This window comes from Canis aureus, chromosome 25 (assembly GCF_053574225.1).
Source record: "Canis aureus isolate CA01 chromosome 25, VMU_Caureus_v.1.0, whole genome shotgun sequence".
NCBI lineage: Eukaryota > Metazoa > Chordata > Mammalia > Carnivora > Canidae > Canis > Canis aureus.
The window spans coordinates 39,337,065-39,358,475 of record NC_135635.1 but is presented as its reverse complement, the minus strand read 5'-3'; the positions used below and the strand labels follow the sequence as shown (position 1 = coordinate 39,358,475).

At 53.7% G+C, this 21,411-nt stretch overlaps 3 protein-coding genes across 5 annotated transcripts in view; 2 read left to right on the top strand and 1 right to left on the bottom strand.

Moving 5' to 3' along the window:
• COPS7A (COP9 signalosome subunit 7A) overlaps positions 1 to 3,837 on the top strand; it is a 27,594-nt gene extending 23,757 nt beyond the window's left edge. For both annotated transcript variants that reach the window (XR_013364370.1, XR_013364369.1), the window contains one exon: positions 1,152 to 3,837. The gene's annotated coding sequence lies outside the window, so the exon portion shown is untranslated. The remainder of the gene's footprint in view (positions 1 to 1,151) is intronic.
• On the bottom strand, positions 729 to 5,201 carry MLF2 (myeloid leukemia factor 2). Of its 2 annotated transcripts, XM_077871278.1 has the most exons (9): positions 5,061 to 5,201; positions 4,417 to 4,494; positions 4,038 to 4,164; positions 3,739 to 3,774; positions 3,049 to 3,102; positions 2,526 to 2,654; positions 2,199 to 2,358; positions 1,396 to 1,608; positions 729 to 1,181 (listed from the first exon to the last, which is right to left on the bottom strand). In XM_077871278.1, exons 2-8 carry the CDS (start codon positions 4,464 to 4,466, stop codon positions 1,421 to 1,423), a joined length of 744 nt encoding a protein of 247 aa, XP_077727404.1. In that variant the 5' UTR covers positions 4,467 to 4,494; positions 5,061 to 5,201; the 3' UTR covers positions 729 to 1,181; positions 1,396 to 1,420. The 2 variants fall into 2 exon arrangements, with proteins under 2 accessions (XP_077727404.1, XP_077727405.1); XM_077871279.1 differs by lacking the exon at positions 3,049 to 3,102.
• On the top strand, positions 4,835 to 21,411 carry PTMS (parathymosin). Its single transcript, XM_077871798.1, has 7 exons — positions 4,835 to 5,714; positions 5,799 to 5,948; positions 16,319 to 17,184; positions 20,185 to 20,256; positions 20,435 to 20,513; positions 20,636 to 20,697; positions 20,862 to 21,411. Exons 1-7 carry the CDS (start codon positions 4,835 to 4,837, stop codon positions 20,910 to 20,912), a joined length of 2,160 nt encoding a protein of 719 aa, XP_077727924.1. The 3' UTR covers positions 20,913 to 21,411.

The following is a 21,411-nucleotide window of genomic DNA, read 5'->3' as shown; positions in this document are numbered from 1 at the left end:
TGCCATCATTAAATAAGTTCCCAGGAAGAACAGGGTGACCCCATTTGGCTGAGCCAGGTCAAGCAAGAGTGAACACCTTGAGAAATTTGAGCACCTCATGCCCTTCCAGTACCACTCCGGTTCCAGATTAGTTTTCTTCTCTGGTCTCCTTCCCTGGGCTCAAATTCTCAACCACTGAGGGTGGAAGAACATTGCTGAACTGGGGGTGCGTTCCCCTTGAAGGCCTGTGCCTTCCTGCTCAGTACAAGTGTTCCCACCCATAGTCCAGGGGAGACACTCACCCCAGGGGGCAAGGGGCAACAAATTCCTCAGATGCCTCTGAGATATGCTCTACGTTCCCCCCAGACGTGTGAGGTGTAGCAAAAGCAGGGGAGACAGCCAGCAAGGCAGCTGCTAGTGTTCCCTACCCCCTGCCCCCCGCCAGCCTAGTGCAGATGAGTGCTGCCACTGTTTCTCTTCTGCTGGGGCTCCGGCAGTCCCACTGTCATTACCACGGAGGTACTGGGCTTGAGCTCAAGTTAGGAAGGCCACACATGGAGACAGAGGGAATGTAAGAAGGGGCCTGGGGGACAGCAGGCGAGGTAAAACCGAACAGGGTAAAGATCAAAAGTAAAACAAGAATCCCACTTGGTCTTTTTTCCATTCTCCTTTATTCCATAAACACCTAGTTACAAGTTGCACGAATCAAAAAATAAAGGCAGAGAAGGGTGTGGGGAAGATTTCTGTGATGTGCAGGGGGTGGGTAGGGAGGAAGGGTGGGGAGCCAGTCCTCTCCCTCCACACAGCCCTAGATGAGGGCTATGGACCCTGCAGCAGGGGATCTGAGGTGGAGGTGGGCAAAGATCCAGGGTGGGTGAAGGATGGAGTAAGCCCCTAAACCCAGAGCTCACCCCCAAAGCCCCTCCAATGCATGGCAAGGGTAGAATGGGGCAGGTAAGGAGATTCAAAGATGGAGCAGCAGAATGAAAAATCAAGTTAGCAGACACAGGAGAAATGGAGTCATCGTGGTAGGGGATTAAAGAAGGAGAAAGTAGGTAAACGGGGCAATGAAAGGTCCTCCCTGAGACCCCCAGGGAGAGGTGGGGGCCAGCTTGCCTGTTAATTTAATATTAAACTGGGAGTGGGAGTTGGAAAGGAAAATGTTATTTCAGGGGATGATTCTTCAGCCTCTCAGCCTGTACCTGGAAGAGGAAGAGAGAAGAGCACAAGTCAAAACAAAGACAAAAGCCGGGAGTTGGGTTTAATCCCCTGTTCCAGCGAGAGCATTCTTCTTTCCACACCAGTGAAAACTTGTACCACTAAAGGCAACACCTCCCTGCAGAGGAAGGTGCACAGGTCGGCTCCTCCACCCCCTTCCGTGCTCTACACCTTACAAGTCTCCCCCTCGGTACTTACAGGAGAGGCTGAAGGCCTAGGGCCCTCACCAGTCATAGCGGCGTGACTGTCGGGAGGGGGAATCCTCGGGGCCCTGGATAGCCAGGCGGGGCGGCCCCTCAGCCCTTCGTCCCCCACCACCTGAAGCCTCATGCCTCCGAAATTCCAGGGGGCGCTGCTGCCGGAATCGGGATGTCTCCCTCCGCCATTCATCATCGAATGCTGCGGCTTCACCTGAGGAGCACAGAGACCAGGCGTGACACTTACTAAACGCACAGGCTGGCTTCTGGAATCAAGTGCCAAGAGTGAGCCATGGCCTTCTCAGGTGAAGAAACAGGGCAAAGGCTGAAAGTGTTATGTTGTGGGGGGGATATGTTGAGGGGGAGCAGCATAAAGAAAAATTTCTTTTCTCCCTAACTCAGGGTTCAATATGGTTCTGCTAGCTGAGAGCCCATAGCTATCCTAATATGGAAGCCACCAACAAGCCCAAGATAGGGCTACTGAAGAAGGATATCAGGAAGGGGATATTATTAAGTTAAGGAGCATAGTCCCATGTACACATTTATCAAGTATTTGATGAATATTTGTTGACTTGGAAAAAAAAGGGGGAGGAGAAAGGAAAGAACTGACCCTGCCAGCATCTGACTTAGCCCCTGAAGATGACAAGGCTCAAGCGAGGTAAGAAGTGGGCCCCCCCCAATAACTTTGCCAAGAAATATCTACAGAGGTAGGGAACAAAAGTTTTTATCTCCTAGCTCACAGGAACTGGACCAGTGGCTACTGGTCCAGAGGTCAGAAGGGTGATGTGCAGGAAGGAGGCTCACTCTCATCCAGGTTGATATAATCCTGCCGCTCCTCCTGGTCCCCCGTGCGGTGGTTTCGGGAGCGCTGGAGGATGTGGGCCCGGTCTCGGATGTGGTGCCCAATGGACATCTGCTCTAGCCCACTGTCTGAGTCCCGCACGGTCCTCCGAGTCTCCCGGATCTGGGATGGGGGAGAACACAGCCCTCAGCCACCCCTTCCGAAGCCCTGGCCACACCACACCAGGACAGCAAACCACCCCCAGCCCAGTCCTGAGAAAGGAAGGCAGGGCTGCTGCCTGCAGCCTTCAGTGCTGCCTTCTCTGGGAGGTGAGAAGCTGCCCAACTCACCCCGCCTGGTGCCGAGCGCATCTCTGATGTCTCCTGGTAGACCTTGGGGGCGCCATCACCCGTATTGGAGTAGGAGATGACAGTGGAGGATGAAAAGGTCTGGCAATTGCCTCCTGCTGTCATATGTTCCTGAGGAGGAAAAGGTACCACAGGACTGAATGGTCCCTCTGGAGAAGGAATCCCACACCACACTTCAGCTGCCTGTTCTTGTCCCTGTCTTTCTCACAGCACGGGGGAGCCAAGAAAATGTCAGGACTCATCAGTAACCCCCAAATTCCTTGGAGCCCAACAATAAATAAGACGGAGCCTTAATTGCACACTTCATGAGACTGCTGCTGCTGCTTCATACTCAGGCATGAGAGCAGATAAGGGAACCCAGTGCTCTCCGGGCTCCATGACTTTATCTAGCTCCAGCCCTTCCTTCACCAGCACACTCTTCCCTGTTCCTGCCTCAAAGGACTCAAGGTGTTGCCAGCTATCACCGAGAACAAGAGTACAAAAGCATATGGGGTAAGAGCCTCACCATGTTCCCAATCATGTCATTCATCATTCCAAACATGTCCATGAAGCCACCCGACTGCAGCAAAGAGATGGAAAACAGAGTCAGGAAAGCACAGTCAGAACTCAGATTATCTTTAGGTACCCGCTAGACAGACACGTGGCTACACATTCCCTTTCTCTTCTTCACATGGAGCCACTGCTCTGTCTCTTCCTCAGCGCGACCAGAACAGGGGGTGTTCCCCTTCACATCTCCCTCCCTGCGCATGCTGCCTTCCTCCTCAGTCTCTACAGCTTCTCTGATCCAATCTGCTTTCTCCCAACTGTCCTATTTCCTCCTATCTTTAGGAAGCACACCCAAGTAAATAGATTCTAACCCACAAAAGGGTTGGGCATAAAACCATAAAAACAGCAACAGCAAACTTCTAAAAGCCATCTCGGTTGGCCCTTCGACTCCATCTCCATCCTCAGAACGACAAACTTTGCTAGGCAATTACATTTTCCTAATAGGTGTGGCTCTTAGAATGGAGGAATCAGTAAGTTAGCATCTTTAACCCACAGAACTCAGCACACAACAGACCCAGAGCTTTATGAACACTATAAAAAGATTTTAGGGTTACCCATAAGGCTGTTCCAGAGAGCCACATTTGGAAATAACATCTAAGGATATAGAGTGTGTCTGAGAATGGAAGGACACGAGGACATTAGGACTCACCATTCCCAGCATCCCAAAGGGGGAGACAGCCCCAGCCTACAGGAAAACATAAAGAACAAATTAAAGACCACGTCCTATGTCACTACAGTCCCAAACCAAGTGCATGGTCTCAGCTTTTTTTTTTTCTTCCATCCTCCTCTCAAAAGGGGATCACAAAGCCCTTTTGCCAGACCCCTTCCCCAACTCCTAAAAATGATCATTCCACTTGCTAAGTTGGCTGAAGTGCAAGAGAAATCAAGGACTTTATTAGCCACCCTCCAGCATTTCCTTGGGTGTTGGGTATGTCTCGGCATCATTACCTGCATCCTACGGCTGGCAGGCCTGGCCCCGGGCATGTTGCCATCTGTGATGCTGAGGAAGGGGCTGTATCCAAAGCCACCTGACAACATTCGGTTCATATGCTGACGGTGAATAGCAAAGGGGTCCCTGTGGAAGTGAGTATACAGTGTAGATGGCAGAAGGGACAGTCAACACCTTCCTCCCCCACAAAAAAGAAAAGTCCAAGGGAGAAGGTGGCACAGATGCCTATTTCCTCCCCTAAGCTGGAGCTGAAGCAGAGTATCCAGCTAGTTCCAACCAATGCCAGCAATGGGAACCCAGATGTCTGTCTGAACTACTTAGAGACCCGAAGTGGAGTAGGATGAGCGCTCTAGAACAGGAGGGGGAGGGAATACTCACATCAGGAACATGGGATCCTCCGGCTCCACGTCCCTCATGAAGCGGAACATCCTGATTTTAGCTCCAGGGGGCTCCACACTGTAAAGATGTGGAGGCTCAGATACTCGGAGGCAGCCAGGCTTTTGCACACCCGGCTCAGTGTAGGGACTCTCAGAACACTGTCCCTTGCAAATGCTGTAACCGACCCCCACAAACTCCAGTGAGCCCCTTCTCCAGGCGGTGTTGGACACCACCCTCAAGGGAGATTAGGGCTCTTCAAACCTCTCGAGGAGGGCTGTGGAAAATTTTTCCCAGCCTCGCAGTTTTCTGCCTCCCCCACTCAGCCAGCCTCTCCCCGAAGCCCCGGCCAGAAGCACGCCCCCTTCCCCGACGCCACGGCTTCGGATGCGAATCTCGGGGGCCGGCCCTCGCCCCAGCAATGACCCCGGCCACCTCGCCCCCTCCTCACCCCAGCCGCAGCCGGGCCTCCCCCCGGCGGGCCTCACTATCCCCACCGCTGCCCCCGGCCCCCGGCCCCCGCCTCCCCGCCCGGCGAGCAGGAGCGGCAGGCCCGGCCCCCTCCCCTCCCCGCCTCCCAGGCTCCCAGACCCGCAGCTCCGCGGGCCCGCTCCTGCCGCCGGCTGCCCGCGCCGCTCGAGCCTCACCGGTCCCCGATCCGGGCTCAGCGGCCCATCCGGCCGGTCTCGCCTCTCTGTGCGCTGCAGGCTCGGGGGTTGCGGCCCGGGACGCGGGATTGGTCCGGGCTGGCTCTCCTCGGCCTCCCGCGCCGCCTCCTCCCACGGCTGCCACCTCCGTACCCCCCCACGGCCCGCGGAGCCCGAACCGCGGCCAGGCCCGGGCGGAAGTGACGTCACGGGGGGACGGCCCGCCCCGGGGCCGGGCCCGCGGAGCTCCGCCCACCGGCGAGCGAGGGGCTGGGGCTGGGGCTGGGGCTGGGGCTGGGGCCGGGGCCGCTCGGGCGGCGGGGTCCTCGGGGGCTAGGGGAGGGGGCCTCATCCCCAGCTGGACTCGGGCCCTGTGGCCAGGAGGAGGCGCCCCGTGGGGGTGCGGGGAAGAGCGGGGCGCCCCGCCTCGTGAGGCTCGGGGCGGGACGGGGCGGTGCGGCACGTTCCCTGCGGGGAAGGAAGAGCCCGGGGGCAGGTGCCGGGGGGAGGGGCGGCTCCCCGCGGGCGACGACGTGGGGCGGATCCTGGGGGGAATATTAAGCAGATTTTCTCCCCCGGCGGCGTTCGGCCCGGGGGGGAGGCAGGGCAGCCGCCTCGCGGGGGAGGCGCCGCGGCCCGTCCTGTCGGGGGGAGGCGAGTTCCAAGCAGGGGCGGGGCCCTCGGGCTGACGTCGCAGGGGAGGTGACCGCTCGGCCCCTGTCTGGCTCCGGCTTCCAGAACTCGGCGGGCGGGAGAGAATGCGGGGTGGGCGGGCCGGCCGCCAGGTGGCGCTCCTCGGCCGGTCTGGAACGGCGGGGCTTCGGGAGCTGCCGTTGGCCCTGCTCCCGGACCCTCGGTCCTCCGCGCGCAGGGTCGGCCTGGGCAAAGGTTGTCGTTCTGAAATCGTTTCGTGGAATGCCGGTTTCTCCCCTTGCTTTTCTCTCACTGCTGTGTTCCCAGGAGCTCCCAGTCCCGCTCTGATCTTTCCTGCCTCTAGTCAGGTAGGTGGGTCGAGGGTCTAAAGTTTGGGAGAAGGAAGGGGTGGAGAGCTCCGTTAACCAGGATCACCCAGGGGCGGAGCTGGAATCAGACCCAGAAGGCCAGGGCCAAAGACTGAAACTTTGACATACTAAATGTCTTGCATAAAATCTGGCCCAACTGGAGAGAAGGGCCCTCCCCCAGGGTGTCAGGAGAATTTGGACGGTCTACGATGGACTTTAAACCAGACTCATCCAAACTCTAGCTCTCCCTGGTTCTTTACTCTGGCTGCTAGCCATATTAGCGCTCTGTGGAGCCCAACAATGCCAAAGACTTGTTCCCAATACTTCCCTAGGGGTGAAGGAGGAGGGGGGTCCCAGGTGACTCAGGAAAAGGTACCGGGAGCAGGGCTTCTCAGGTTTCTTTGGACGCGATCATTATTAGTGAGGGAAAAACAATAGTGGAGACAGAGGGGAACAGTGATAATTTGGAAGCTGCCGGGCTGGCAAAACCAAAGAAAGATAAAGACAGGATAAAAGAAAATTTGCTTTTCGTTGATATTTCTGGGGGAAGAGACTTAGTCAAGTCTTTTAAATTTTTTCTCCAGATCCTTTATCTCTGGACATTCCACTCTGCATCTGCCCCTTTTCCTTTTGCCTCTAAGGCAGTTGACATGTGATCAGGTTTTCTCTCAGAGTTCTGTGGCCCAGACTCAACTAAGTGTGATTCCTCACCTTCCAGCTTCTTCCTTCTCATTCCATTATGTCCAACCTTCACCAAATTGGGTAGGAGATAAAACTCAGCTTCTGGCCTCCTCCTTTTTTCTTTTTCCATTGCCTGGTGCTGTCTACCTACTGCTTTTAGGGACCTAGAAACCTTTATTTTATTTTTTTTAAGATTTTATTTATTATTTATTCATGATAGACATAGAGAGAGAGAGAGGCAGAGAGACAGGCAGAGGGAGAAGCAGGCTCCATGTAGGGAGCCCGATGCAGGACTCGATTCTGGGTCTCCAGGATCACGCCCTCGGCTGAAGGCAGCGCTAAATCGCTGAGCCATCCGGGGCTGCCCCCTAGAAGCCTTTCTTCTCTTCCTTGGAAAACCAAAGAATCAGATACCAGTCATATTTACCTTTGCCTGATTTTAAATCAGTGTATTACCTCTCCTAGGAGAATTTACAAATTACAGCTTAGCTTCGAACTAGAAGGGAAAGCTCCAAACCTGGGCTTTGTCTGAGGTTAAAAAGAAATTCTTGACTGGGTGGGGATGAAGAAGGAAGTGCAAGAGCTCATTTTCAGAGTCCCCAGAGACATAGCACAAAGTCAACCATCCACTCCAAAAATGGAAGGAATATAATTTTACGAGTAACCTTTATGTCCCTCACAACCAGAGTTTGTGTCTGTCTCCCTTTCTCTCTTGCCTTCCGTCCCTTCCATTTCCTGTCTCTCTCTCCCGTTCTTCCTTCTTTCCTTCCTTGTCCGGTGAACTCTGAAGAACAAAAATTTCTCAGTCACTGGAGTGTCCCGTATATGAGAAGATGTAGGATGGCGAGTGAGCCCTGCCAGGAGTGAGGTTTAACACAAGGAGGATAGGATTTGGGGAAGGAAGAGGAACAATGTGTTTCTTACGTGTTCACTGCTCTATCTGATGGAGCCAAAGTCAGAAAGTCCTTGTGAGAGTAGAGCTGGGCCAGAAGATGAACCCTCTTTTATTTTTTTTTTTATAAATTTATTTTTTATTGGTGTTCAATTTGCCAACATATAGAATAACTCCCAGTGCTCATCCCATCAAGTGCCCCCCTCAGTGCCCGCCACCCAGTCACCCCCACCCCCCTGCCCACCTCCCCTTCCACCACTCCTAGTTCGTTTCCCAGAGTTAGGAGTCTTTCATGTTCTGTCTCCCTTTCTGATATTTCCACTCATTTTTTCTCCTTTCCCCTTTATTCCCTTTCACTATTTTTTATATTCCCCAAATGAATGAGACCATATAATGTTTATCCTTCTCCGATTGACTTATTTCACTCAGCATAATACCCTCCAGTTCCATCCATGTCGAAGCAAATGGTGGGTATTTGTCGTTTCTAATGGCTGAGGAATATTCCATTGTATACGTAGACCACATCTTCTTTATTCATCTTTCGATGGACACTGAGGCTCCTTCCATAGTTTGGCTATTGTGGACATTGCTGCTATAAACATCGGGGTGCAGGTGAGATGAACCCTCTTTAGATGTGAGGTCACACATTTAGGGCATTCCCAGGATAGTTGGATATTGGAACGGCATGAAGAAGGGGCAAAATGATGTGTGAGTTAGGGGAGACTGGATTTCCTGCCTGAGCCAAAGTGAATGGGTGTGACTGAGTGTATGTGTGTATGTAAATGGGCATAGGTATAGGGGAAGAGAGGAAAAGCCTGAAAATTAGTGCTAAGGTACCCTTAGAGTGAGTTTTACTGCGGACACCAGGTAAGTAAGATTAAAAAGTGACTTGAAGGGCACCTGGGTGGCTCAGTGGTTGAGATGCTGCCTTCGGCTCAGGTCGTGATCCTGGGGTCCTGGGATCCAGTTCCACATCGAGCTCCCCGCAGGGACCCTGCTTCTCCCTCTGCCGATGTCTCTCTCTGTGTCTTTCATGAATAAATAAATAAAATCTTAAAAAAGTGACTTGAGGATTTTTAAAAATCAACTTTTCAGCTTGTTTTCATATCCATATCCACTCAACAAATATTTATTGAATGCCTACTATGTGTCAGGTAATAATCCTGGCTCTGGAGATACAGTAGTGACATAGAGAAAAATAAAGCAAGGTAGAAAGAGGAATAGAGTAATAGGTAAATAGTTGAGAAGTGGTGATTGCTTTTTAGGATGATGAGGGAAGTCGTCACTGATAAGATTACATTGAAGAGGAGAACTAATAAGCTCAGAAAAGCTGAGGTGAGAGCATTCTGGATAGAGAAAACAATAAGTACAAAGGCCCTGAGGCAGAAGTATGTTTAGTGTGTTCAATGTGTCTAAACTGATGTGAATGAAAGGAAGAGCAGTAATAAGAGACAAAGTCACAAAGAAGGAAGCCAGATCACGTGGGACTTTGTAAGACCAACAAAAGGATCATTCTGGCCGTTGGATGAAGAATAGACGATTGGGGGGACAACAGCAGAAACAAAGATCTATTGGCATGCTGTTGCCATAGTCCAGGTGAGACCCTGTGGCACCTTACTTATATTTTTTTTAAGATTTCATTTCGGGATGCCCTGGTGGCACAGCGGTTGAGCATGTGCCTTCAGCTCAGGACGTGATCCTGGGGTCCTGGGATTGAGTCCTGCATTGGGCTCCCCACAGGGAGCCTGCTTATCCCTCTGCCTCTGTCTCTGCCTCTCTCTGTGTCTCTCATGAGTAAATAACATCTAAAAAAAAAAAAGATTTTATTTCATAAGAGACACAGAGATGTAGAGACAGAGGAAGAGGGAGAAGCAGGCTCCCTGTGGGGAGCCCAATGCAGGACTCAATCAATCCCAGGACCCCAGGATCATGTCCTGAGCCAAAGGCACGTGCTCAACCGCTGAGCCAGCCAGGGGCCCCCTCTGGTGCCTTAAAGTAGATTGGAAACAGCAGAGGAGAGATGCCTGGGTGCTCAGCAGTTGGGCCTCTGCCTTTGGCCCAAGGTGTGATCCCTGAGTCCCAGAATCCAGTCCCGCATCCGGCTCCTTGCATAGAGCCTGCTTCTCCCTCTGCCTATGTCTCTGCCTCTCTCTGTATCTCTTGTGAATAAGTAAATTAAAAATCTTAAAAAAAAAAAAAAAAAAAAAAAAAGGCAGCAGAAGAGGAGTGGTCAGATTGTAGATATATTTTGAAGACAGAACTAACAGAATGTGCTGATGGATGGATGCAGTGTGAGGAAGAAGAGTCAAGAAGGACTCAGATTTTTTGATCTGGGCACCTAAAATGAGAAAGAAATGATCATTCTTCCTGCCACACTGTACTGAGAACATACAAGTAGGGGTTTGAGAATATATCGAAATTGTGTCTAGCTGTAAGATAGATGTGGCTACACAGGATAACTGACTCAGTCTTACTTTAGCAGTTACCTACCTCAAGTAGGAGGAGATGTAGAAATAAGTGAATTCCATGCGCAGTTTGATCATATTATAGTAGTTGTTAGACCACCTTGAGTGGATATGCTAATGTAAGTAGTCTGCATTAGAATGGGAAGTTTTAAGTTTTAAGAACTTCTTATTGTCTGATCTTTTCAAGAAAACATCCAGAAAGAGGCAGAACACATTGTGTAGAACATGGACATTAAGGATCAAAGTTTGTGCTACCTGTGTGACAGACCTGGGATCCAGCCCCGCATTGGGCTCCCTGCTCAGCAGGAGAGTGCTTTTCCCTTTCCCTCTGCCCCTGCACATGTGCTCTCTCTCTCTCTCTCTCTCTCTAATAAATAAATACTTTTTTTTAAATAAATAAAATCTTTTTTTTTTAAATAAATAAAATCTTAAAAAAAATTTTATGTAGAGAAATGACAACAGTCTATTTATATTATATTTAGTTTAGTTTTTAGTCTATTTGTATTTTAGGAAGAAAGTCAGCTTATGCATTTCCGGAAACATTTTTGAGCTTCTACAATATACCAGGTAGAGAGATAAGTGCTGAAGATACAAAAATTCTTTTTTTTTTTAATTAAAAAAAATTATTCATGAGAGACACACAGAGAGAGGCAGAGGCAGAGGGAGAAGTAGGCTCCCTGTGGGGATCCTGATGCAGGACTCAATCCCAGGACCCCACGATCACCACCTGAGCTGAAGGCAGATGCTCAACTGCTGAGCCACCCAGGTGTTCCGATACAAAAATTCTTTTTATTTATTTATTTATGATAGTCACAGAGAGAGAGAGAGAGAGAGAGGCAGAGACATAGGCAGAGGGAGAAGCAGGCTCCATGCACCGGGAACCCGACGTGGGATTCGATCCCGGGTCTCCAGGATCGCGCCCCAGGCCAAAGGCAGGCGCCAAACTGCTGCGCCACCCAGGGATCCCCCGATACAAAAATTCTTAAATCATGGGTGAAAACTGTCATGAAGGGACGCCTGAGTGGCTCAGTTGGTTGAGGGTCTGCCTTTATCTCAGGTCATGATCCCCGGACCCTGGGATCACATCCCACATCTGGCTCTCTGCTCAGCGAGGGGTCTGCTTCTCCTTTTCCCTCTGTCCCTCCTCCTGCTTGTGTTCTGTTTCTCAAATAAAAAAAGAAAAGGAAATAAGAAAGAAAGCCCTCGTGAATTTAAAGTCAGCAAGTGAAGTTGACCCCTGGAGCAGAGACAGGGCTTGAGTTTGGAGAGAAGGGGAACACTCAAGGAATCTTTAGAAAGTCAAATGTGGAGGAGCTGGGGAGGGATAGAAAAGGTGGTCTTGGATGACCCCCTGGCAGGAATGAATGGGTGGAGGACAGTGCCATTTCCTGAACTAGAAAGTGAGAGAATCTCATCTGGGTCATGTGGGGTTTGAGGAGTCCCAGGGGATCCAGGGATTGATGACCAGCAGGGAAGGAGTCCCAGGCCTAGAGATAGAGGTTTGAGAGTATTGGTGTTGGAGGTTTCTCCTGGCAATGGCGCTGAAAACCAGGCAAATCCATGTGGAACCGCTAAGGGAGAGTGTGAAAAGTAAGGACAGGACCTTGGAGACTGGAGTCACTGGGAAGGATTCAGGCAACACTGTCATTGCCTTCTCTTGGTTACTGCAGGCTTTTACCCTCTGGGCAAAATGAGTATCTAGCTGGCACTCCTGGTAGCCTCTCCTCTAGACTTTATATTTCTACTTTCTGTTCTCTGCCTCAGCCACAGAGTCTGTTTAATCTGTAAAACTTTGGAAACCCTGAACAGACTCGCACCTATGGTAAAGTACTGGACAACACTGGCCCACGTGACCTTCACGGCAGCCAGAGTTGCTCTTGCCATTCTACCTGCAGAACACGGGGGATGGGGCAGCCCGGGTGGCTCAGCGGTTTAGCGCCGCCTTCAGCCCAGGGCCTGATCCTGGAGACCCGGAATCGAGTCCCACGTCCGGAGCCTGCTTCTCCCTCTGCCTGTGTCTCTGCCTCTCTCTCTGTGTGTCTCTCATGAATGAATAAATAAAATCTTAAAAAAAATTAAAAAAAAGAACAAAGGGGATGGAGAAAGGTAAGAATGTGGAAAAAGAAGAGACAGTTTATGGTGAGGTCTAAAGCGGTGCTGTCCAATATGGTGGCCAGTAGCCACATGTAGCTATTTAAATTTATTTTTTTGTAGCTATTTAAATTTAATTAAAATTGAATAACATTAAAAAATGCAGTTCCTTAGCCACATTTCAAGTGTTCAGTAACCACACGTGGCCAATGGCCACTGTACGAAAAGTGTGGATATAGAATATTTCTATCATCACAATAAGTGCTATTGGAGAGAGCCAGGAAACACCTATAAATGTGATCTTCCTTCCAGACTTTTCTGAAGGCCTGTGAAGGCTTTCTGAAGAGTGCACATGGAGGAGAAATTGAAAGGAGGGCAGTAGAGGGTTGGGCAGTGGCAGCTATGCTTCATCTAAAAGTGAAGGAGGTCAGGAAGAGGGCATGGAGAATTATAAAGCCAATCAGCAAATCTGGAGGAGATGTAGGATGGCAAAACCAATTCTTTTCGTTGGGGAGAAGATTCATGGGGAAGTAGGCAAGCCATACGTACAACGTCTGGTTGTGACGATGATAGCATAAAAGACAGTGGCCACCAGGACATCACTAGTTAGAAGATCCCAAGTCAGAGAGACAAGCAAGTGTTTTCCTGGCCTACTCAAAGAAAGAAGGTTGACAGGGCACTGAGAATGAGTCCACCATGGTGTGTCAGAGGTAGGAAGTCAATGATTTATTGAGCTCTTCCTCTTTGGTGCCTGGCATCTTGCTAGGTATTAGGCACAAGAGGAGACAATCAGTAAGGGTGGAGGAACCAAGGGAGGCTGTTGGGAGTTGGGAACAATGGATAAGGATTTGCGAAATCAGGAGAGATCTTGGAGGCTTTCTAGAAAAGTGTATGGTGGAGACAGTGTGCTGCCTGGTGGAAAGAGTGCTAGATACATGTCTCTTTTTAGGCTGTACTTTGAGCTGTCTCCACCTATTCCTTAAGGGCAGGGATCATCTCTCTTTCAGCTATGTCTCTGTAACATAGCACTGTGTCTGGCACAGAGGAAGAGCTCCCTGTTTGTTGAAGTCCAAGAGTTCAAGCTTGGTAAAGGGGCAAAAAGAAAGCTTAGCATGAAAAAAAGCTCACCTCTACTTAAAAGTGCATGGAATGTGGTGAGGATGTGTACAATGTGACCCCTGATGGACGTGTTATGAAGAGGCTTTCTTAAGGAACATTCCTGCAGGCAACCAACTCAAACATGATCAAACTTGGGTGGGTTTAGACCTCTCTCTAGGGGTCCCTCAACTCTCAAGTCCACTGACTTGAGTTTTGAAAAGATTAAAAAAGAAAAAAAAAAAAGGAAAAATGAGGAATAGAAAATAAGTTATACTGTAAGTGGAAAGGGGCTACAAAAGTACAGTGAGGAGCAGGGAGGTTCAACTTTCAGGCTTCTGCTGTCCCATGGGCTTCAGGGATCACTAGGCCTTCCCTAGCACTTATCAGATAAATAGGCAAACTGCAAAAGCTCCTCCGGAAGCTGGAGATAAAGAAGAATTCACTTAAGATGAGATGGCAGTAATTAGAATTGAACACCTTCCACACGGGAGTGAAGGAAATTTCTAGGAGGTCAGGCCAGAAGCCACGGTTTCCCTTGGGGGCTCATGCCTCCTTTGTTCTCACCTGGCTTCCTTTTCCCCACCTCCAGAAAATGTGTAAGGAGCACCAGCTTTCCCCATTCAACTACTGGGAGAATTCTCAGTTGGACTGAGGAGGAATGGAACTCTAGGAACAGGCAAGCCTCTACAAGGTCTCAGAAACAGTTCTCTGTAAAGAAGTAAAAAAAAAAAAAAAAAAAAACCAAAACAAACAAACAAAAAAAACGAGCTAGCATCATGTTACCCCACTGGCCCCAGAGGCCCAGAGACTAACCCTCAAGAGTATGGGGTTAGGCTTTCAGCATCCCACTTGCTTCAAATTCATCCCAAGTTCCACTTCTAGCTTCTTTCTCAGGAAGCCAAGACTTCAGGAGACCCGGTCTGCTGTCCAGTCAGGCGGGAAAGGAGAAGAGATGCTTCTCTCATGGAGGAAGGGAATTAGATCCAAGCCTTCTGTTTCCTGGATCTTTTTCCTGTGGTCTCCGGGGACCCTGGTGTCCAAACTCTTAGATTCTCAAGGCACTCCCTTGGGCCTTGGGGCAGGATTCCCATTCTCTGCCTCTCCATCTCCCTGGAATTTTCCACTGCAGCTGCCTCCGCTCCCAGACACCCCTCCCTGGGCAAAATTCCCGGCTCCCTCCGCCTCCCCTTCCTAATCACACCTCATTCCCACCCCCAGCCCGGAGGCTCAGCCCACAGCCCGGCCCCTCTCCCCACACTGACCCTGGTGGTCCCAGTTAGGGAAATGGGAGGCCAGGCCTTATACAAGGGTAACTGGGAGGGTCCCAGCCTCTTTCCAGGGCGGGGAGAAAGCACAGTGGACCGGCTTGTCCCCTGTGGGGCTGGATTGGGGGGAGTGGCCCTCCTCAAATCCCCATATAAGGCAGGGCAAGTAGTTAGACTCCTGGATTGGCTGATTCAAATGAGCATTCCACCTGGCAACAGGGTTTCTATTGGCTCTCAGGAAAAATAGGAGGAAGGTGGATGGAGGTTGTCCGCGGCGGTGATTGGAGGGGGGGAAGGGAGTGGAGGTGACCGGAGTGGGGGGCGGTTACCAGGGCAACAGGGTAAGAGCCCAGCAGGGTGTCCGAGACGGCAGGCGGGGCTCGGAGGTAGAGTAGGGGAAGAGGAAAGGAGGGTGGGAGGGAGAGGAAAGAGACTGACAGGAGGGAGCCAGACAGGGAGACTGGGGGGGGGGGGGTAAAGGAGAGGGGAGAGGGAGAGAAATGAAGCAGGAGAGTACGGAGATGGAAAGGGTCAGAGATTGCTAAAGACATCACGGAGTGAGTCAGAGAAACATTGAGATAGAGATGGAAAGATCTCAGAGAAAGATGTTCAGAGTCCAGCTAGGAGAAACCTGGGTGGGGCTCCAAGATTTTTGAGGAGATGGGGACTGAGAAACTGATGGGAAGAGTCAGAAAGAGAAATTGGGAGGTGTGCACACCATAGGGCCAAAAGAGGGTATATTTAAGCACTCAGATACCAAATGATGATGATTGATCAGAGTGTCTTTCTTATTAAGAAAATGAAAATGATAAAAAGGATGATAGGGCGCCTGGGTGGCTCAGTGGTTGAGCATGATCCTGAGGTCCTGGGATGGAGTCCCACATCAGGCTTCCTGTAGGGAGCCTGCTTCTCCCTCTGCCCATGTCTGCCTCTCTCTGTCTCTCTCATGAATAAATAAATAAATAAATAATTTTAAGGACAGTGATATACAAATATGGGAGTGCACACACACCAAAGAGATCTTTTTCCAAACCCCAGTCTTCCACTCCCATCCACCTTCCTGTTAATACACCCAGCTCCTGAAACCCCTAAACTTCTCAAGATGATCCACAGATAACTGAGGATGAGTGGGATGGAGTGAGGTTGGAACTCCAGGCCTGAACCCCTTGCAAAGGAGGCAGATAGAATCCAGAAAGGCTGGGGAAGATGGCAGCAGAGGAAAGAGAAAAGCAAAGAGAGGGAAAATGTAGAAGATCAGTCAGGAACCTGAAGAGGAGTTGGGGGAAACCAGTGAAAGGTACAGGGCCAGGTGACAGACTCAGAGGACAGAGGAAGTTGGTATGGGAGAAGGGAGAACAAGGTCAGAGATGGAAGGGAGAAGAGACAACAGATGAACAAGAGATGTAAGGGACAAATGGTTGTGACAGAGGGGTCTGGGTACAGATGAATGAGCAGGTATGAGGAGAAAAAGAAAGACCAGGCAAAGATGAGTGAGATGAGATGGGCGAATAAGAGCGGTCCAGGATGGAGGAAGAAGGAAAGAGCCCGAAGGGCCTCTGACTTCTCCAGATCTCTCCGAAAGATCCAGGAAGGGAGGAACCCAGCAGGGTTCACCAAAGTCAGCCTCGGGCAGGACCGAGGGTGGGCTGCCCGCTTGGCCCTCCCATCCCCTCTCAGGGCCACCGAGAGAAAGGAGATGCAAGACGGGAGGGGAAAGCCAGCGTGATGTGGAAGAAGCTCCGCCACCCTCTTCCTCTTCTTTAAGCTTTTGGTTTCTCAGATACCTGCCCGGTCTTTCCATCTGCTTCTCCCACCCCATCCCTTGGCGAAATCTCAGGGTTTCTTGGGGGTGTGTGTGGGGGGGTAGGGTCAGTAGGATTCTGGCCATCCCTCCAGTCCGCCCCCAAAAGACAGACTCCACTTCGGCAGGCGGTAGGTCGGGATTCGGAGAGGTCCCTCCCCGCAGGAACCCCACCCCTTCCCACCTCCTCGCCCCACTCCTTTCTCCGCGACCGTCAGTCTCTCCATCTCCCCCTCCTGGTCCTGTCCTCCCTCCCGCCTCTCGCGCGCTCCCTCCCCTCGCTTTCATCCTCCTATCCCCACCTCGCCAACCTCCGCTTTCATCCCCCTCCCCTCTCCTCTCCTCCCCGCTCCCGCCAGCCCCACCCCTGGGAAGCCCCTCCCGTCGGGCAGCGCCGCCTTTATAAGCGGGTTCCCTGCCCGGGGGCGGCAGCGGCTGGTCGGCGGCAGCTCTGCTGTGCGGGGGCGGCGAGCCGAGGACCGAGCGACCGCGGCCGGAGCGCGCCGGCCACCGCCCGCACCGCCCTTCCGCCCGCCCTCCGGACGGCCGCAGCCCTGCGGGTCTCCGCTCCAGACCCACCCCCGCCCCACCCCGCGCGCCTCTGCCGCCTCTTCCAGAGACCCAGCCTGCTGAGCGGCCGCCGCTGCCGCTGCCGCCGCCGCCGCCGCCACCGCGCCAGGTTCCGGCCGCGGCCCCCCTCCGCCGTCCAGGGCCCCTCCGTCCCGGCCCCGGGACCCCGGCTCCCCGCCAGCCCCGGCCCCGGCCCCGGCCCCGGCCCCGGCACCATGTCGGAGAAGAGCGTGGAGGCAGCGGCCGAGTTGAGCGCCAAGGTACGGGCGGGGACGGCGGCGGCCGGGACCCGGCGCGACCCCCGGGCTCCGCGCGGCCCCGGGCCCCACGCCGCCCCCGACGGCCCCACGCTGCCCCGGCGCCGGGTCCCGGCGGACCCTGCTCCGCCCTCCCCCCTCTCCCCTGCCCGGCGCTGCCTACCCCGCTCCGCGCGGCTCCCGCCAGCGCCCTCTAGCTTCCCGAGCGCCGCGCGCCGCGGCCCCGGCCTGGCCGCCCGGCCCGCGCCCGGCCCCCGCCGCCGTCCCCACCCCTCTCGGGCTCCGGCTCGGGCTCCGGCTGCGGCTCCGGCTGCGGCCCCGGCCCCGGCTCGCGCGCCTCTACCCCGTCCGCTTCCCGTCGGAGCGCGCCGCAGCTCACTTTGCCGCGCCCCTCCCCCGCCCGCCCTGTCCGCGCCCCGTGTCCCCGTCTCCCTTTCCATTCTGACCTCACCTTTCCTCTGCTAAGCGGTTTGAGATTCTCCAGAGTAAACAGGACTCTCCCGGGAGGCTGCTGCTCCCGGGCCCCTCCCCTCGAGGCCCGGCCGCCTCTCGCCTCTCGCCTCTCGCCTCTCTCCTCGGACGGCCACTGCCTCTTTTCTCCTCTCCTTTCCTTCCGTTAGAACCATTTCTTCCCCCACTGGCCTTCAGCTCTTTTTTCTCTCCATAGCCCCCTACAGCCTCTCCCCTTCCTCCCACCCCCAACCACACACACTTAAAAGACTCTTGGATTCCTAAAAATCGGAAGGGGGGGTGGAGCGGGAATAGCCTTCGAGAAAGCCGAAGCTCGCGTTGCATGGCACTGCATCGAGCCGTCCTTGCTCTCATCAGCTCCCTTCCCTGGCTCCATCCCTTTGCCCTTGCTTCTCTTCCAGCCTTCCTCTAATTTCCCTAGGGAACCTGCTGAGTGTCGCTTTGGGAAATTAATTCGGCCAGCGTTTGGGGGCTGGGAGCCCGACTTTGGGGGGGGTCGGTTGTTGAGGAGGTCACAGAGGTCTCCTAGAGGCCCCCCGAAATGTGAGTGGGGGTAACTAGTGGGATTAAAGGCAGTGGCAGAGGGGCTACGTGTGAGAGCTGACAAGGTGTGCGGTGTGGCCCTCCGATGGGCTGTGCAATGGCATGTGACTTCACTGAGTAGGTGTCTTTGTATGTCTGAAATCCAGCGAGTGTGTGGGACTGCCCGTGTCAGTTACATGTGTGCATGTGGAGACGTAGATGTTTCTGGAGCCATGTTGCTGCTTTGTGAGTACCGAGTGGCTCCACTGTGCTCTTGTGCTGTCTCAAGAGTGTGTGTCAGAATGCCCAAACACCCAGGCCATGTGTCTCCGGATCTCATGGGCGCTCCTCTGTAGCTGTGTGTGTGAATCGGTGTCAGCCTGTGGCAGTGTGTGTGCCTGTGTTGAGTAAATGAGGCCAGAGAGCTGCTTAGCACAAGACCTAGGTCACATACCCTCCTGGAAAAGGGATCATGGAAGGACAGTGACCAGAAGGACAGGACAGGACAGGGGAGGCGAGGGCCCGGCCCCTTGGACTTTGGTCTCTGGTAGCCTCCCTTCCCCCCATTCCCATAATTTCCCCTCCCTCCCTCCCTCTCTCTAGCAGCCCAGATGGGAAACTCAGGCCAGGGCAGCACAGACCTGGTGCTGGGGCCCCCAGAGAGAAGCTGACTAGCCCCCCTGGTTCTCCAGGCCCAGAATGCAGGGGAAAGCCCACCGGGTAGCAGAAATGCCATATCAACCATGTGGCAAAGAAATGAGGACAGGGAAGGGGCATGAGGAAACCTAGCTGTAGTGAGAGGGTCCTGTGTTCTGTGTTCCTCTTAAAGGAAAGAGGGAATCAAGTGTTCCTCCAGGTCAACCATTCTATAACCAACCCCTTGCCCAGAAAGGACACACCCTCCAGGGTGATCTACTCGCACCGAAAACTTCATCCACATGGTATCAGATACACAGAGTTGTACGCCAACACCAGATCAGATCACACAGGGACATCCACAGTTGATCTGGTGCCTGCCATGGGCTTTTGGGGTGGGGTGGGTGGGAAGAGGACTGGAATCTAAACTGGAAGGGCTGGTGTGATGTCCAGAGAGGAGGGACCCATGAGCATCTCCATCTGCCATGTCAGAATAGGACATCACAGGTGTGTCTGCTGGGCTCCTGGGGTGGAGAGGGAGGGGGGCAGTGGAGGGAAGGTCCTCCACACAGGTATCTGCTCCATCTGCATTCTCATCCCACCCCAGATACAGACCTTGTTTTCTCTATCTACAATGTCCAATACCCTCTCCCTTCCATGTTTCCTTTATCCTCCTTTACCGATACCGCCCCTGGAGAGGGTTACTTCTACCCTTGTACCACACCAGTGTGCGCATGGCAGGGTCAGGGGAGAGGATGTAGGGAGGAAGAAACTACTGAACTGGTTTGGAGTAGATGTGCATCATGTTGGCGTTTTTGGCCAAGTAGGAGCCTGAGGAGTAGGGGGATCCACGGGCGGAGAAACAAAGGCATTTGAGGCTGAGGGGGAAGCTGGGAGGGATGCCCAGGAGAGTGAGTACTCAGGAAAAAGCCCCAGAGGTAGACAAAAGGCAGAGCAGGGCAGGCAGCGGGAGGGGACAGGCCAGGAAGGCGGGAGGGGACAGGCCAGGAAGGCGGAGGGACCTCAAGAGGGGGTGGGGCATCGGGGCGGCAGAGCAGATGGAGGGGATTTGCTTTGCTGAGCTGAACTCTTCAGCCCGTGAGGTTTTGGAGAACTTGGTGGGAGTGATGAAGAGTTACCTTGGCTGTCCATTCCTCTGTCTTCATCACTTTTGCTCCTCCCTTGAGTCTTGGGGAAGGTCCCAGCCCCTTTGTGGCCTTACGGGCCCTGGGGCCTCCGTTCTGCCTCTGGCCAACTCCTTCACTCCTCTAGGCTCACTGCTGAGGGAGAACGGGGCGAGGGAGGGAGATGGGGTGACGGGCCAGCTGCAGCTCGTTTGTGGTGCCAGGAAGGTGACCTCTTTCTCTCTTGCAGGACCTGAAGGAGAAAAAAGAGAAGGTGGAGGAGAAGGCAAGCCGGAAAGAGCGAAAGAAAGAAGTGGTGGAGGTGTGGAGGGGACCGGTGCGGGTGCGGGCGGGTGCTGGCGCTGGAGACTCGGAGCCCCCCTCCCACCTTCCACTTACCTGGGGGCGGGTCCTGCCTGGGCTCTGGCCCCGCCCCTCAGGAGGCCCTCCCCGTGCCCCCTGACCCCGCCTGACCCCGCTCCTTCTCCGGCTTCCCGCAGGAAGAGGAGAACGGAGCCGAGGAGGAAGAAGAAGAAACTGCCGAGGACGGAGAGGAGGAAGATGAAGGGGAAGAAGAAGGTGGGGAGGGGCGGGGGAGGCAGGGTGTAAGGGAAGAGCCAGGGTGGGTTTGAAGACCTGAAGCAGGGGGTCTGTGCCAGAGCTTCCTGCCCTTCCCCAATGACCCGTTTCTGGCTCCTCAGATGAGGAAGAAGAAGAAGATGACGACGAAGGGCCCGCGCTGAAGAGAGCTGCTGAAGAGGAGGTTTGGGCTGGGTTGTGGGGCCTGAGGGGCTGTCAGGGATGCAACAGGGGCTGGGAGCCCTTTGGACTTGGACCTGGATCCCTGTGGTGGGCGGGCTGGAGCAGGGCAGGGACAGAGGGAGGTCCTGCTCCCATTTTGCAGCTACCCCAACTCTCCCTCCACAGGATGAAGCGGATCCCAAGCGGCAGAAGACAGAAAATGGGGCATCGGCATGAGCCCCCCTGCAGTTGGGCTGGGGGTGGGAGGCCCCTCAAGGGCCTGGAGGTGGGAGTGGGAACAGACGAGTGCAGCCACTCTTCACCTGGCTCCTGGCTCTGGACACTGCACCAGAGCTGCCACCCTCTTTGCCCCCAGCCTTTCTCATGTCCGCCTCTCCAGACACTGCCCCTTCCATCCTTACTCTGCCATTGTTCCACCTCCCGACCTGCTCCATCTGAGCTCCCCAGCTGGTCCCTAATTGCTCCTTTCCCTGTCTTTACTCTCCTCCTCTCTCCCCATTCCCTCTGGTAGCCTCTTCCTCCTCACATCTGCATCCCAGCCTCATGTCCTGTCCATCCCTACCCTGCCTGATCCCTGGGTCTCCCTCAGATCCCCTCCTCTCAGACAGCGCCAGGCCGGGGTGGGGCCAGGGTTGGGGCCGAGCCCCACAGCTGCCCCCCTCCCCTCCCCTTTTTGTATAATTTAATAAAGAAACGGTCGCGCTTCTGTTTTTAA

Excerpts from the sequence above, each read along its gene's own strand:
- MLF2 (XM_077871278.1), bottom strand. The coding sequence starts at position 4,466 with ATGTTCCGCTTCATGAGGGACGTGGAGCCGGAGGATCCCATGTTCCTG. Across the intron at positions 3,775-4,037 it reads CTGCCAGCCGTAGGATGCAG|GCTGGGGCTGTCTCCCCCTT; the intron begins GTAATGATGCCG and ends GTTTTCCTGTAG. Across the intron at positions 3,103-3,738 it reads CCTTTGGGATGCTGGGAATG|TCGGGTGGCTTCATGGACAT; the intron begins GTGAGTCCTAAT and ends TCTTTGCTGCAG.
- PTMS (XM_077871798.1), top strand. The coding sequence starts at position 4,835 with ATGACCCCGGCCACCTCGCCCCCTCCTCACCCCAGCCGCAGCCGGGCC. Across the intron at positions 5,949-16,318 it reads CAGGGTCGGCCTGGGCAAAG|CTTTTGGTTTCTCAGATACC; the intron begins GTTGTCGTTCTG and ends CTCTTCTTTAAG. Across the intron at positions 17,185-20,184 it reads CGGCCGAGTTGAGCGCCAAG|GACCTGAAGGAGAAAAAAGA; the intron begins GTACGGGCGGGG and ends TCTCTCTTGCAG.